The sequence below is a fragment of the Pagrus major genome, chromosome 7 (genome assembly GCF_040436345.1).
Source record: "Pagrus major chromosome 7, Pma_NU_1.0".
Classification (NCBI taxonomy): Eukaryota; Metazoa; Chordata; class Actinopteri; order Spariformes; family Sparidae; genus Pagrus; species Pagrus major.
The window spans coordinates 2567618-2583028 of record NC_133221.1 but is presented as its reverse complement, the minus strand read 5'-3'; the positions used below and the strand labels follow the sequence as shown (position 1 = coordinate 2583028).

The following is a 15411-nucleotide window of genomic DNA, read 5'->3' as shown; positions in this document are numbered from 1 at the left end:
CACAGGGCAAAAAAACAATAATCTTGATTCTGAAAACTCACCACATTTTATTTGATCCATGATTAAATCTTTCATTGTCCTCTCCCTAATGTTAGCACATTAGCCGTGTCCGCATAGCTCCAGCGTCTGCGGCAGCAGGTGGCTGCTCAGAGAAAAGGCACAGCGCCCGGCGTCTTTCTTCCAGAGCGCTCAACTTTTCTAAAAAGCTGCTGTCACCATTGCTCTTTTTCTTTTTCCTGGCCTAGGCAATAATATTCACCATATTTATGTCTCCTGTGGATCGTGCATGCACCCACATCCTCCTTGCTCTGATGTCCCGATTTCAAAAACAAATAAAACACAGATATTAAACCGTAAAGGGGACAGAGTGTCGATCATACAGCGGCGTTTGACAAATAATTATTGTCATGGAGAACACGCACGTGCAGTGTTTTTTTTCTCGCGCCTCATCTCATCACTTTTCTGCCTGGAAAAAAATGGATGTGGCCACGTGTCCTTTAATCTCACGCCAGCTGGCCAGGAAGTGATATCTGTTATAGCACAACAACCACACAAAAACCCATTCTGAGGTTCAGGTGAAGCCAATATGAACCTTGTGATGATTTAAGATGATAACATGTTTGGTGAAAGAATCATGCTAATGTTAGCCTGTTAGCTGTGCTACCTCCAGCAGCTCATCTCAATGACACTGCTCATATTCTTTCCCGTCCCACCCGCTGTTAGCCCGAACGCAACAAGTACATTTGTCTCGTCCCAACTGTTCGGACCGCCGAGTGAATCTCACCTCTTTTTCTTTCCTCTCCCTCTCTCTGTGTTCATGTCTGTTTTCATCTCTCATCGCTTCAGACGGCTTCTATCGAGGAGATAAGCTGATCAACCTGAAGCTCTTAGCTGACGAAGCACTGCAGAAATGCAGAGACAAGTAAGCTGTCTGGACACACACACACACACACACACACACACACACACACACACACACACACACACACACACACACACACTTGTACTTCTGTATTTGTGAGGACCCTCATTGACACAATGCATTTCCTAACCTCTGACCCTTCCTGTAACTGTAACATAATAAGGTCATTATTACTTGTTTGAGTCGATGTTACTTGTTGCTTCAGACACAACTTCCTCTTTCCATGGTCCATATTAAAACCACACAGCTGAATCTAATGTGTGCACAAGTTACAGCAAGAACATACAGAGTGATGTATGAATAGGTTTGCAACCGTATGATAACCATCACAGACAATATCATAGTTTCATTGTATCATGATTTTATCAGTCACAGTGATCCTTAATATGAAACAATGTGGCTTTTTGTTTCAACAAACGCTTTATTATAATTTCACTAAATATGACGTCCTGACAGATATGAAACTTGATGTAAAGTTGTAACGTAATGTATATTTTATTAACACGGACATGGTGGAATTCAATACGGTAGATTAGTGGTAGAACGTTTATCAGCCCTGAACAATTATCGGTATCGATATCGGAGATTTTTCTGTCAGATTGCCGATAAAATAAACTAATTTAATAATGTGCTACTTTTGCTCTGATGCAGCATCCTCTTACTCAGTGTCCCACACATCACAATGTCTGATTGGTAACATGTCACAATAAATAGCCTTTAAACTCTGAATAATCGAATCTGCAAAGTAACGAGTTACTAAATGCATCCACAGTGGAGAGGAAGTACAAAGTAGCAGAAAATGGAAATACTCAAGTAAAGTACCTGGAAACTTTACTTAAGGACAGTACTTTTGACACAAAGATTTTCAGTTTTGCTTCTATTAAATATTGGTCCCAAATATCAGTTCTCAGTCTCCTTGATTTCTAATGATCAGTATCGTATCGGCCCTGAAAAACCCGTACTGGTCGACCTGTGCCGTAAATAGGCAACTGTACACAGTACGATAATCTTTACACTTCATACCATAGTATGCGTTGAAACCAGTTTCCTGCTGCAGCCCCATGCACAAAATATTAAATATGACATTAACCCAGAAAAAAAACATCTGACACTTATCTAATCCCAGAATGTACAACATTTTATTTCAGGCAAAACCAACACAAATATAATCGACATGTATCAGGTTTCTCTTGAGCTGGAATTAGAAAAACTCTCCTGTTCGGACAAGAAACGACTGATGGCTCAGCAGCAACATGTGAACAAAACTATTTGGCTTTTTATAAATCATCATCAGACGTCAACAGTGTTCCAGCGAATGTCTAACTAGATGAAAAGATGAGGAGTGCCAGAAAAGCTCACTGAGCTCTGGAAAGTCATGGTAATGACTCCCATGTCTCTGTCTCTGCAGGGGTTTCCCAGTAAAGAGGTGTATAATGCTGAAGCACTTGTCTAAAGAGGCAGAAGAGACTCCGGGTTCTCCTCCGGCCAAACGATCCTGTCCAGATATGCAGGTAAATAAAGAGTCACTGCGGCCTGTGGTGCTTTTACTGTCTCATTGTATCGTGCAGTCTCATCATGGTGCATCCTTTAATTTAGTTTAATGTCATTTGATTTAATTTAATTTAGTTCACATCACTGCTTCGCTTCTCCTGTGTTTGTCAGATAAAAGTCAGCGGGGTCAGTTTTACGAAACATTTAATAAAACTAATTGGACAAGAGTGGTGACTTTCTGGATCTCTTTAACTCTCAACAAATCACATGAAAAAATCAAATCCAGCAATGAATTTTTCTGGAGCTGGAGTTGTGTACTTCTACGGGCTGCACGTAAGCAAACATAAACAATTGTCGTTCCGACAACTTGGTGGTTTCATGTCCAAATAACGACACATGTCACAATACAGCACAGAGTCAGTGAATAAATAGAATATATGAAATGACCACAAAGAACAAATTGTATTATTTTATTTTTATTTTGAACCTTCGTTCAAGTTGTCACACAAACAAGTGTGTGTCAAAATATAGAATATTATATATAGAATATAAAACCTCAAGTAGAAAACACTCTTCAAGTAAAGTTGTAAACAACATAAATGTGTAAATATAGTCAGAAATATCAAACTAATACTTTTAACAGTGGAACTGTTTGAATTGTAGCAGCAAACAGACGTTGGTGGTGTTTGAGAACAACACAAAACTTCATCCAGCTGACGAAAAGTATTGCTGTAAAGGTTGATTCAACACGCAACGATATAAAAGATGGAGCATGATATCAAACAATAAAGGCTTTTCACTGTGTCGAGGATATATATCTCTACATATAGTTCACGTGTATGTCTCCAGGAAAAAGTTGGTGGTATAACCTGGGGAATGTTTAGGAAACCACAACGTAAAGAAATCAGGGATCGTCACTCACCAGAGCACCTAATGTGGATTAATCCGCGGCTGAAAATAGCCCCCAACAAACGACAAATGCGCTTTTTGATATGAAAGTATATATTTATGAGGTGGTTTTAAGGTTTGCATCTTCAGTAGGAGCCAATGAGCCACAGAGAAGAAGTCACAAAGTATCGACAGACGGACATATTGTTGGTTTGAGTCTTTTCATGTGATTTATTAACAATACGACAAATGTAGAGCAAAACCAGCTTGATTATTTTAAATAATATTCAATTTCTTACTTGTTTCTGTACGTCGGTTGTGCTCATAAGAAAGTTAGAGATTCCTCTTAATTCTGGTGTCGTCGATTATGAAGTTATTGCTCCACCCAACGAGGACTCGGGTCATCGATTCTCCTCGACTGTTTTTGTTTTATTTGGGGAAAAAAAAAATCTCTGGATGTTTTTCTGTGAAACTGACCCTGTAGCATCTACATGATTTCTTATTTTTTACTAAATTAATCTTGAAAAGCTTCTAAAACTTATCTCACTGTGTCAACTCGAGGTGACGTTGTAGACCCCGTTTTTTTTTTTTCCTTCTTAAGATTGGGTTTTTGAAATAACCACTTTCCCTCATTAACTTCTCCTTCCTCCTCCTTCCTCCTCCTTCCTCCTCCTTCCTCCTCCTCCTCCTCTTCCTTTCTTCCCTCCCATCCAGCAGGAGAAACAGACAGGGAGAGTAAAGAAAACACGTCCTGTCCCGCAGGTATTTTCATTCCCTCCTCCCTCCACTAAAAACCCCATAACACCTTTTTGGTTTTGCTTTTTTTGAAGGACACAAGCAGAATTTTCATTTCCATCATCACTGCTGTTCGGTAAAAAGAATAAACAAAGTCATGGGGCATTTATTTCGTTGTCTGTCTCGACATGAAATCTATGATCCTAAATATATTTAAGCCGTTAAAACTGTAAAAATTCAGAATCTATTATTGCTGATTTATTGTTTTTACTCATCAACAGCAGTTTGTTATTCCTGTGAGTTTTTCCACAGTTCAGATGACATTTGTGAACATGAAAAATGATTTTCCCTGATAAAGAAATATCAACTTAAATTTTATGACGAAATGAGAAATGAAAAGCAGATTTTATTTATTATTTCTGTCATCATGTCGGCTTTAAAAACTACTTTTACGACTGGAGTTTTTCGCTTTAATCTGCAGCCGAATCAAATAAAAAATGGAAATAAAAAAAAATAACTACTGTAACTGAAACTTGCACCATAAAATATGGGAATATATATTTTTTTGTTCTCAGATGTTGCTCTGTCTGGATTCACTGGAATAAAATGTAAATTCTCTGTACGTGTTTGGATTAACACAGTTTTTTCTCTTCGTGTATTTGTTGTGAACACTCTTTACGTTGAGGTCGACTTCGCTCTTGGCGGAGTTGAGCACCTTTTTTAGCTTTTGTATGAATTGAGCTGCTGTTTCTGAAGGTTCTTGTGCTTTAACTCTTCTCTCCTTCACTTACACACCACAAGTCAGGAAAGAATCAGGGGTCTGCTGTTGCGACTCACTTTGATTCAAATTTTTGGTTTTAAATAAATTTGGCTTGTACTATTTTTAACTTTCTCAAGGCCCCGTTTCTCTTCACTTCACTCACATCAACGTCCACTGGCGTCTATTTGTCTTTAACCTGATCTCACTATTTTAAAACCATTAAAGGTGCAATATGTAACATTTGGCCAGCTGTCTAAGTCATATTCCAAAACAAAAAGGGGGCAGCGTATCACAAGAGTAACCGCTAACTGCTGCTAACTGTAGCTGCTGTTAGATAATTAGCTCTGTTAGCCCGCTTTACGCCGCTAGCACAGGAGCTTTGGACCGGGCAGGTCAGGGTTAGCGGGTTAGCATGCTAACTTCAGTAGATATCTCTGCAACACAATACACAAACATCACATCCTGTTAAAAATTTTAGTTTGTTGGGGACATGTATTGATTCAAGAAGAGAAACAAATTCTTGTTAATGACGTCATACTGCTTTCAGCCCTCACTCCATATCATGCGTTATTTTTCTGCGTTATTAATCACCCAAATCCCTCTTATTGTTCCTAGAATCAGGTTTAAATACACAAACATTTTTTTTAAAGCACAAACAGACCCCTCGTTCTTTCTCAGTAACCTCAAGACTTTGTCTCAGGGAGCAGAGGTAGAGCCTTGTGTTTTCTCTTATCACTGACCTCATTATTACTCTGTGCTGTCTGTGCTGTGAGCCTCATTTCTGGAAACCATAACATCTTATCTGCCCATCTACAAATTTCCAGTAATCACTCCTCCTCTTCACCTGTCACAGCTCCAAAACTGTGGTGCTGTTTTCTCCCCTGTGTGAGATTTAAAGATGAAAACAAACCGCAGTGACTTATAGATTCTTCTCTTTGGTTTATAGTCCGTTAAAATGATTACTTAGAAAACATCTTAACTTGAGGTCGTGATAGAAAAACACAAGGCTCCGCCAACATGTCAGCTGTGAAGAAGAAAACAGCTTCATGGAAGATGTGTAATGCTGAGTGGACGTCAGATTTGGGTCACTTTACTGTTTGATTGAGCTCACTACATTTTCTGTGACTGATTAATTGTTTTTGATACTTATTCATCATTCAGAGACGAACTGAAGCACCTTTAGAAAGATTTTGTGCACTCATAATTTATTTTATGACAAAATCTTTCCCTGCCTCTTCTCCTCTCCTCTCTCTCCTCTTCTATCATTGTTAGTCCAAAGATATTTTTTTACACTTGTGTTTTACAAAGATACATCTTCCCCATTATTCTTTAAACTACATGAGAATTAGACTTTATATTGTTGTTTTTATTTTAATCTTATATCAAACAGTGAGTGACCCAGTTCTGACTGACACAGAGGGAATAAGCTACAATAACATTTACATGTCTGTAACTTCTCTAACAACTCTTTGTTGCTTCGTTCACTCAGATTAACAGTTTCTCATGTTCTCCTGTTGTTTGCACTCTGCGAGCTAGTTCACAGGCATGTCTGTCACACTAACTTTCTTTCACTTTGGTTTGTGTTTTAGATTGTAGAGACGTTTGTTTGTTTTGTTTTCTTGGTGACTGATTTCGTTGATAACTCGGGTATTTGTGTGTTCATTTCTTTGTGTTCATGCATGTTTGTGTATATGTCTGTGTCTCTTCTGTGTGTGTGTGTGTGTGATACCAGGTCCCGTGGAACCCAGACGTGGACTTGTGTTGGCACACTCTGGTTCGTGGAGAATCAGACGAGTGTGAACCAGAGTGGTGCGAGTCTGAAGATCCTCTCTTTATCCTTTACACCAGCGGCTCTACCGGCAAACCAAAGGTAGAGCGCACACACACAGACACAGACACAGACACACAGACACAGACAGACACGGACACACACACACACAGACACACACACACACAGACACAGACACACAGACACACAGACACACACACACACACGCCATTATGGAGCAAAAATGATCTGGTTCCAGCATCTCAAACTATTTGCTGCTTTCTGTCCTGTCATTTTTAAATCATGAAAATAAAAATGAAATATCTTTTTTCTGACATTTTTTAAATTAAAGTGAAACAAAAAAAAACCTTTTTTAATAAATTAATCAATAATAAGAATAAAAAAAGCACCTTCTGTTATTTGGATATTTTGCAGCTCGATGATGTTTCGATAAGTTCTTAAAAATATGTTGGTAACTGTGACTCACGTTTATAAAAGTTGTCTATGAATATTAACAAAGTTTTGCCCCTCTAACATTATGAAACTGTGGATTATTGTGCAAAACAGTTAAATATTAAGTATTAGTAAAGGATTAAAGCTGTCTGACAATGATCAACATCATATATTTCATGTTTTTTTACCTCCACTAATAAAGTCAGGAGGTCTGTTTGTAAAAAATAAATAAAATAAAGTAAAAAAGCACCTTGAATTACCCCCTTGCAGTCGTTTGCCTCCGCACACCAGTCGAGTTACTGTTCCTGAGCTGTGGTGTTGATCAATGGTCAGAACATTTTCTAGAAGAATATTATAACATCACAGTGCAATTAACATCTGACATGTTGGATATCAAATGTCATAACTAAATCATTTTATCCTTTTAGACATTTATATGTCAGATTTTATTGTAATTATTGAATGATTTCTTGAGTTACGGCCAGAAATGTGTTTTGAGAGGTCACAGCGACATTGACCTCTGATTTAGCCACCAAATTCGAATCAGTTCATCTTTGAGTCAACATGAACATTTGTACAAACTTTGAAGAAATTCCCTCAAGGCGTTTCTGAGAAATCGCGTTCACGAGAATGGGACGGACAGGCGGATTGAAAACCCAAAAGCGTTATGCCTCCGTCCACGGCTGTCGCTGCCGAGGAGGAATTAAAAAAAACTGACTTGTAAAGACGCTCATCACATCATCTCTTCTTGTCTGCAGGGAGTTCTTCACACCGTCAGCGGCTACATGCTCTACACTGCCACCACCTTCAAGCTGGTGTTTGACTACCAGCCTGACGACGTCTACTGGTGCACGGCAGACATCGGGTGGATCACCGGACACTCCTACATCACCTACGGCCCGCTGGCTAACGGGGCCACCAGCGTGCTGGTGAGTGGAGGCTGAGGGACGGAGGGATTACCCAACTTCCTGTTTTTACAACCTTCAGACAACTTGGCTGCTGGAGCTCTATTGTGACTGACTACAGGTGGTGTCTGATGGTCTGCAACTGAAGAAAACAGGCCAATAGAGTCATTTAAATACGTCCGTCCTGTGATCTATATTTAGGGTGATAGTGTTACGCTGCAGTGCCACGATTCTCCAGATCCAATAATCAATTTAACTTTGGATTTTAAGGTCACAATTCAAATCAATTTTCAATTTCTGCATTTTTCAGCCCAAGATCATCAGTTTTTATGTCCTGACAACTGCATTTACATTTTCAAATTCTTCTTTAAAAAGATAGACTAGATGGTACCAAGTTTAACATACGAGTCACAGGCAACACCACACCACTTCCTTTATCTCTCTTTTTATGGTGCAGGGAATCAATTGTCCCAAAAATCCAATTAAAATGAAAAAGAGTAATTCCCACACACACTTGTCACCTTTGCATTGATTAATTTATTAAAAAAGGTTGATGTTGTGTTCAAAAAAGACCTCAAGACAATAACAATTGAATTTGCAGCCCAAACATTGTAGTTTTATCTCTTAATTTGAGTTATTTCATTCTGTAAAATAATCTTGAAACAATCTTTAATGTGTTGGGACATTGAATTTAGGTGAAAGTATCTTCAAACTGGTTTGCTCCTTTTGTAAACGATAAACTTGAATGAGTTCAGGTAGTTTTTGGTCTTCATAAAAGTTTGTATTAGTGGGATAAGAGCTGAAACAAAAGTCACAAAAGAGGATAAAACCCGCTCAAATATGTGTTTTTTTCCACTTTTTCGCTGTTTTACGATTGTTACTTGAATGTGTTTTAGTTTTGGGGTGTTTTGGTTGGATAATACATTTAAAAACATGATGTGAAGAACATTATTCACCATTTTCTGACATTTTATAAACTAAATGATTGTTAGCTCCACTGTGCTCCAGCTCCCCAGCCTGAAATGCGACGTCAAAATCTTTGTTGAACTGTTTCTGTTGATCTTGTGTGTGTGTGTTTCAGTTCGAGGGACTGCCTACGTACCCAGATGTTAGTCGTATGTGGGAGATTGTGGACAAATATCACGTGACCAAGTTCTACACAGCGCCGACCGCCATCAGGATGCTGATGAAGTACGGCAGCGAGCCGGTGCAGAAGTGAGTCGTGTCTGAACATCACAAGATGACTTCCAGTGATTTCGTGTGTTTTTATTCAGGAACACAAACGTGCATTTTCAACAAAATCCGTGTTCAATGCAACAGGAAGGTGATGTTCTCTGTTATTGGCGGCAGTTTAAATGTTTCCTGTCGTCTCTCTCTCTGCAGGTATAAGCGAGAGTCTCTGAAGGTTTTGGGGACGGTGGGCGAGCCCATCAACCCCGAGGCCTGGCAGTGGTACTACACTGTGGTGGGAGAGAAGAGGTGTCCGATTGTCGACACCTTCTGGCAGACAGAAACTGTAAGTTAGAGTTATCACAGTCTCCGATATCCACTGAGGGGCTTCCAGTCGTCTTAACGTTTATATCCTGAGTGTGTTAGAGATGATTTTGTTTCATTAAAAAGAGGACACCGTGTCCTACAGTGTTGACAGTTTAAAATCAAACAGATTTCCGATTGTTTTGGCAAATTTAAATGTGTAATATTTACAGACTGTGCTGTGCTGCCCCCTGCTGGACAGACAGATTAATTACACCATGTGGGATTTTAAAAATAATCTAACTGGATGTTTTTTTTTTGCCTTTCAGGGTGGACATGTGTTGACTCCTCTACCTGCAGCCACACCCATGAAGCCTGGATCAGCTGTGAGTAAATAACACACACTCTTTATACATTTAGTGCTTTTTATATCTGCTTTCGTTGCTTCAACATTTTAAGGCAGGTAAATGTATTTAAAGAGCAGAATTCATACACGAGACAGTTTCAGTGTGTCTTAGAGACGAACAATCTTTAAAAGTGATTGGATAAAACTTAAAGAGGTTAAAAAAGAAGAAAGTGGAAAAAAAAGAAAACTCAAACACACATATGAAGGCAAAGCAACAGTGATTAACACAGCTTTTAACACAATGTTGGGCCTATTTCAGCCTGATTTAATGTTTAATAACCTGAAAATATGACAGAACTGTGGCTTAAATAGGAGAAAGCACTTGTACCTTCAACTTTAAGCATAAATTACTGATTTGAATAATCTCTGTGAGGTACAGTACAGTTAATGAACATTTCTTCAGTGAAGCTACTAGAATATGATGTAAAACTCTTCCAGGTTTATATTTAAGCCTTCTTGTCCACAAGTAAAGAGGTTTCACAAGGCGGCAAGTCAAGTAGTGTAACATACATAATATCTTTACTTGGTGCAGTGAGAGTAACTGTAACTGGTTTTTGGTTCATGAAAATGGAAGTTTCTTGTGTTTCCCTGCACACAGAGCGTCATAAGAAATCAATATAAGAACTTATTTAATTTAAAAAATAAATAACTGGCAGTTAATATATATACATTTAAATACGGAAAAAAATAATGGAAAGCAGGTTAATGAGAATAACAAGATAATAAAGATTTATCGGACATCGTGTATTAAATATGACAAATTTCTGTTTAACGTTTCAGAATAATTGCCAGTTTTTATTGTTTTCTGATACCTACTTAAGTTTGTCCTCTGAGATTAGATGAAACTGAAATAGTGCCCAGATTACTGTCTAACTGTGTCATGATAAATAAATAAATAAATAAATGAATTCTCCAAAGTGAAGAAGTTGAACTTCTGTCCTTTCCTGTCTTGCAGACGTTCCCGTTCTTCGGAGTCGTGCCGGCCATCTTGAATGAGTCGGGAGAAGAGCTGGAGGGTGCGAGTGAAGGATACCTGGTCAGGATTATTATTGTTCTTATTAATATCATTTCTTTAAATGGTCTAGATCAGTATATCTGTGTTGTTCATGTGTGTTCATGTGCGCCTTCCTCTGCCTTGAAACAGGTGTTCAAACAGCCGTGGCCCGGTGTGATGAGGACGGTGTACGGAAACCATCAGAGGTTTGAAACCATCTACTTCAAGAAGTTCCCTGGATACTACGTGACGGGAGACGGTGAGAGACGAGATCTGGTTATGATGAAACTCTTTCTGGAATATATGAGAATAATATCCTGAGTTGTCTTTGTTGTTCACATTTTAAATGATCCTGTAATGATTCCTACCTCTTTAGACTTTTATCTATCACATCATCTTTCTGTGCATTATTATTTTTCTTTTTGGATATTTTTTAAGTTTTAAAGACATCACCTCCCAGTACAACTACGATCTTGAGCTCTGTTTTTCAAGCTTTATGTTTCAGACACTTTCCTTAACTTTATTTTTATTATTTGTTAATCTGCAGGTTGCCGTAGAGACAAGGATGGATACTTTTGGATAACAGGGAGGATAGACGACATGCTGAATGTCTCAGGTAAGACCGACTGTGGATTTTATCTGTTAGTATCTGTTATTTGTAATCATATGTAATATTTTTAATATTAATTGATTCTCTCCATGATAAATTTACACTCTATGATCCGATAACCTCGTCTCTCCTCCCTGTAGGGCACTTATTGAGCACAGCGGAAGTGGAGTCGGCTCTCGTGGAGCACGAGGCCGTCGCCGAGGCTGCCGTGGTGGGCAGACCGCATCCTGTCAAAGGAGAGAGCCTCTACTGCTTCGTTACGCTCACTAATGGCGTGACTTACAACCGCACGCTGGAGGCAGAACTCAAGAAACAAGGTAAGTAAACACGGCTGTTGGTATGGCTCAACTGTAGGTTTTTTTCGGGGTTACCTGAGGATTGTGTTCTTGTCGAAGATAAATAGCTTCTGAAACAGCTTTCAGATGATCATGTTACACTAAACGTCTCCAGTGAAATCCTGATGTCCTTTTTGGAGTTAAGAAAAAGGAGGAGATTTATAAACAAACAAGCAAACCAAAGAATCTGATCCTGCTGCACAAATAAATATAAATAATAAATAATTAATTTCCTTTTTATTAAAGATTTTCAAAACAATTTCTGCTAAACTGGATTCTGATGTGATTTGTTTTTGGTGTTCACAGTACGGGAGAAGATCGGTGCCATCGCAACACCAGACTTCATCCAAGAGGCTCCAGGTCTCCCCAAGACCCGATCTGGTAAAGTAACCAAACTGACAGAAAGTTGACGGGTTGGTCCAAAAAATGCAGGTTTGCCTTTTAGTCTTGACAAAGAGCCAAACACTAAAACCACTTTTACACCCCAATTAGTGAGTCCTGTATATGCAGCTTTGTTTTTTAAAAACGTGGTCAAACCTGCAGAAATAGGTGATTCAGTCCTTTTGCATTGCCAGGAGACGACTTCCTCAATCTGTTTTTTGAACAGTAGAAAGCAACAGATCATATACCTCATCAGACTACAACCAGAAGACGTTAAAGTTGTTTTAAAAAGTCTATTAATCTAATTAATAATATTAAGAGTGAGTGAGTGAGTGAGTGAGTGAAACCATTGGTCCGTACCTGCCAACACTTTTTATTTTCAGGAGTCTCCCCCATTTTTAACACTTTCTCCTGTTTGGTAATTTCTCCCGTTAATCTCCTTTTTTTTATATTGATATAAATCAAATGTGTTTCTCAGTTTCTGTGTGCGATATGTGTGCTCAAGCCCTCCACCCCACTCAGTTTGACCCTGAAAATGGACAAAACCGGTGCCAAAAATAAGAATTATGCTTGCAAATTTCACTAAACTTGGCGTGAGACTTTCCACCTTTATTGACATCCATCTGCTGTCTCACTTGCGAGGGAAATGCAGGAGGTTGCAGCACCCGCCGCCTGTTGCTCCGTGCCCAGCTTATTATCTGCAGTGATCCTTTTGCCATTGGTTCTGTTTTCTTTGCTTCCCGCTTGTGAATCTGACAAGAAAACACACAGATAATCTATTACAGATAGCGCTGCTGCTGTTAGTGATTGTGTTTGTCTGTATTTATTACTCAAAGATATGCAGCAAACAGACACAGGCTGCAGGCTTAAAAAAAACCCTCCCCTCAGATCATCACACGGGTCTATGGTCCTTTTTAACTTCATTGTCACAGAAGAAGCAGCTTCCAGCTTATCCAGGAGCACATAAAAAGCTTTATGAATTCATAATCTTTATTTTAAAGATGCAGAGGAGCAGAATTTAACTACTAAAAATATAGAAGCCTAATTTTTGGAATATTAAAAATAACGTCCTTGATTGTTACCCCAAACAAACCCAAACACACCGTCATCACCTGTGTCCTCCTCTGTGTGCAGGTAAGATCCTGCGCCGGGTGCTCCGCAAAATCGCCTGTGACGAACGAGACCTGGGCGACATCTCCACGCTGGCCGACTCCTCAGTCGTGGAGCACCTCTTCCAGAACAGATGCTCCACCGCGGTGTGACGGCCTCCAGCATCCTCTCAGGGAGGCTCCGACTGCAGCCACGCACGCCAGCAGCCACAGACCCAACCAGGGAAGAGGAGGAGGAGGAGGAGGAGGAGGAGGAGGAGGAGGAGGAGGAGGAGGAGGAGGAGGAGGAATTCTACGAACTTGGTCTTGTCCAACAAACAACCTTTAGCTCCTGATGAGTACTGCTGGTGTGCAGCAGAGTCTGTATTTAAAATGCCCCCACTGTCCTTGTATGTAAGAACAAACGGCGGCAGCAAGAGACACAATATCTGCTTACTAGTAGAGACTTCCCACTTCTGTAGCGGTAGTTATAACAGATTTTAAGTCCAGGAATTAATGAGTCCATGAGTCTGTTGGCTGAAATGTCTTGTAGAGGTTAACAGAGTTGCTGCTGTTAAAAACAAGGCAGTGGTGTGTGTGACAGCGAGAAGCCAGAGGTTGTTTCAGTGAAAGACCGTCCTGCAGTCCAACTGTGTGGACGAGGGAGAACAGAGCATCACTTCACTTGGTCTCATCCCAGAGTTTAAGACAACACTCGGCAATATCTGCTACTTAACTGCTAAAGTTAACTTGTACACCACAGTGAGTCCTCCGTCACTGTTTTCCTGCGCTGGAATAAGGCTGATGTGAAGTGCTGCCTGTACCTGCCCTGTAGTTAATACAACAAGTCGTCTCCTCCCCTCGCTCGCTGCCATAGTACTGTTAATGTACACTGATGATTAGCTAAATCTGAGAAAGCTCAACATTTATACTAGATCTAATTTCTATTGTAATTTTTTTATGTAGATTTGTGTAATTTTTTTTGTTTTTATTCCGACTTACTTTGACATAGGATTCGTTTGGGTATTTCTGTTTGTGTGTCTGCACGCTTGTATGTTTTTTTGTTTTGTTTGTTTGCTCTTAAGTGTCAGAGAAGTGATCAGGCTCCTCTGTCGGGTGGAAACTGGGAAAGTGTGTTTGGCCTCGTGCGGCGCAGGACACCAAACAGCCGGCTCCTCTCACAAAAACCTCCAAAACCAGCTGCAGGTCTCATGTTGAAAAGGGAAAAATTGTGTCATGCATCTCCCAATGACTCAAAACTGTTTCTGATCGAGTCTTCTTGAGTTTTATTTACATTTCATTTTTAAATCAGACTTAACAGTGCTGATTAAAATAAGGTACCAAATTGAATCCCAAATTGATATAATTATATAGAAGTATGAATTGAATTAAAAAGATCAACAGTTTTAGGAGTTGGCAGAACTCATGTGTGACAGATAAACTGTCTTTATTGCCTGAAGCTCAGATCATAATATGGTACTACGAAAATGATAGATTATAAAGTCTGTTAAATCAAAGCTAAGGCTCAGTGAAGAAGAATTTTCCTGTTGGCAAGAGAACATCAGAGAGTATTAAAGCTCGTCTCCGTGGTTTAAATGTCTAATTATTCCATGAAAAGATCAAAACTAATAATTGGTTCCTCGTGAAGATGTAAATCTTAAAAACACCTCGCAAATGTGTAGTTTACTTTTTTTTAAAGTATGAAACTCTCAGGAAATCTTGGTCTCTGATGCATCAATTCTGACCTTTTGGTATTTGAATCTGTTTTACCTACAACTTGGAGAGAAATGCTGGAGGCGTACCCCTTTAATCCACATGTGGTGCTCTAGTGAGTGTTGGTGCCAGCAGGAGGGTGTGCTTTAATAGATTTCGGCACAGAGGAAGAAGATATGTCAGACTTTAATACATTCAATGTTGGTTTTGGTCTTTTCATGGGACTTTCCATATTTAGACGGTGAAAATGTCACTTCAGAGCCATAAATCTACATCTTAAACTTCATTTTTCCTGTACTGAAAAGGTTAAAAAAATAACACACCATTCGCAACGTAAAACTGAGTCAAGTACAACTCAACATCCGAGCAAGGAGCTCATCCAGACCTTGAAATGTTTCTGTTGTAGACGTCTTTGATAGTGAGAATGATTTGATGCATTTGAAGGACATGAACCAGAAGCGGGACATCATACAGATTTCATCAGCTTTT

At 39.3% G+C, this 15411-nt stretch overlaps 1 protein-coding gene across 3 annotated transcripts in view; it reads left to right on the top strand.

Annotated features, from left to right (window-relative positions):
• The window catches only part of acss2 (acyl-CoA synthetase short chain family member 2), a 28762-nt gene that overhangs the window by 13050 nt on the left and 301 nt on the right, over positions 1 to 15411 (top strand). The window contains exons 6-19 of one of the 3 annotated variants that reach the window (XM_073470084.1): positions 847 to 922; positions 2331 to 2433; positions 4019 to 4063; positions 6529 to 6666; positions 7776 to 7946; positions 9004 to 9137; positions 9306 to 9438; positions 9725 to 9781; positions 10757 to 10837; positions 10946 to 11054; positions 11343 to 11411; positions 11546 to 11722; positions 12047 to 12121; positions 13256 to 15411. The exon at positions 13256 to 15411 is cut by the window's right edge and continues 301 nt beyond it. In XM_073470084.1, the coding sequence (XP_073326185.1) occupies positions 847 to 922; positions 2331 to 2433; positions 4019 to 4063; positions 6529 to 6666; positions 7776 to 7946; positions 9004 to 9137; positions 9306 to 9438; positions 9725 to 9781; positions 10757 to 10837; positions 10946 to 11054; positions 11343 to 11411; positions 11546 to 11722; positions 12047 to 12121; positions 13256 to 13383 (1496 nt within the window). In that variant the 3' untranslated portion in view covers positions 13384 to 15411. Of the gene's footprint in view, positions 1 to 846; positions 923 to 2330; positions 2434 to 4015; positions 4064 to 6528; positions 6667 to 7775; positions 7947 to 9003; positions 9138 to 9305; positions 9439 to 9724; positions 9782 to 10756; positions 10838 to 10945; positions 11055 to 11342; positions 11412 to 11545; positions 11723 to 12046; positions 12122 to 13255 lie in introns of all 3 variants that reach the window. The other 2 variants (XM_073470083.1, XM_073470085.1) reach the window with 2 other exon arrangements.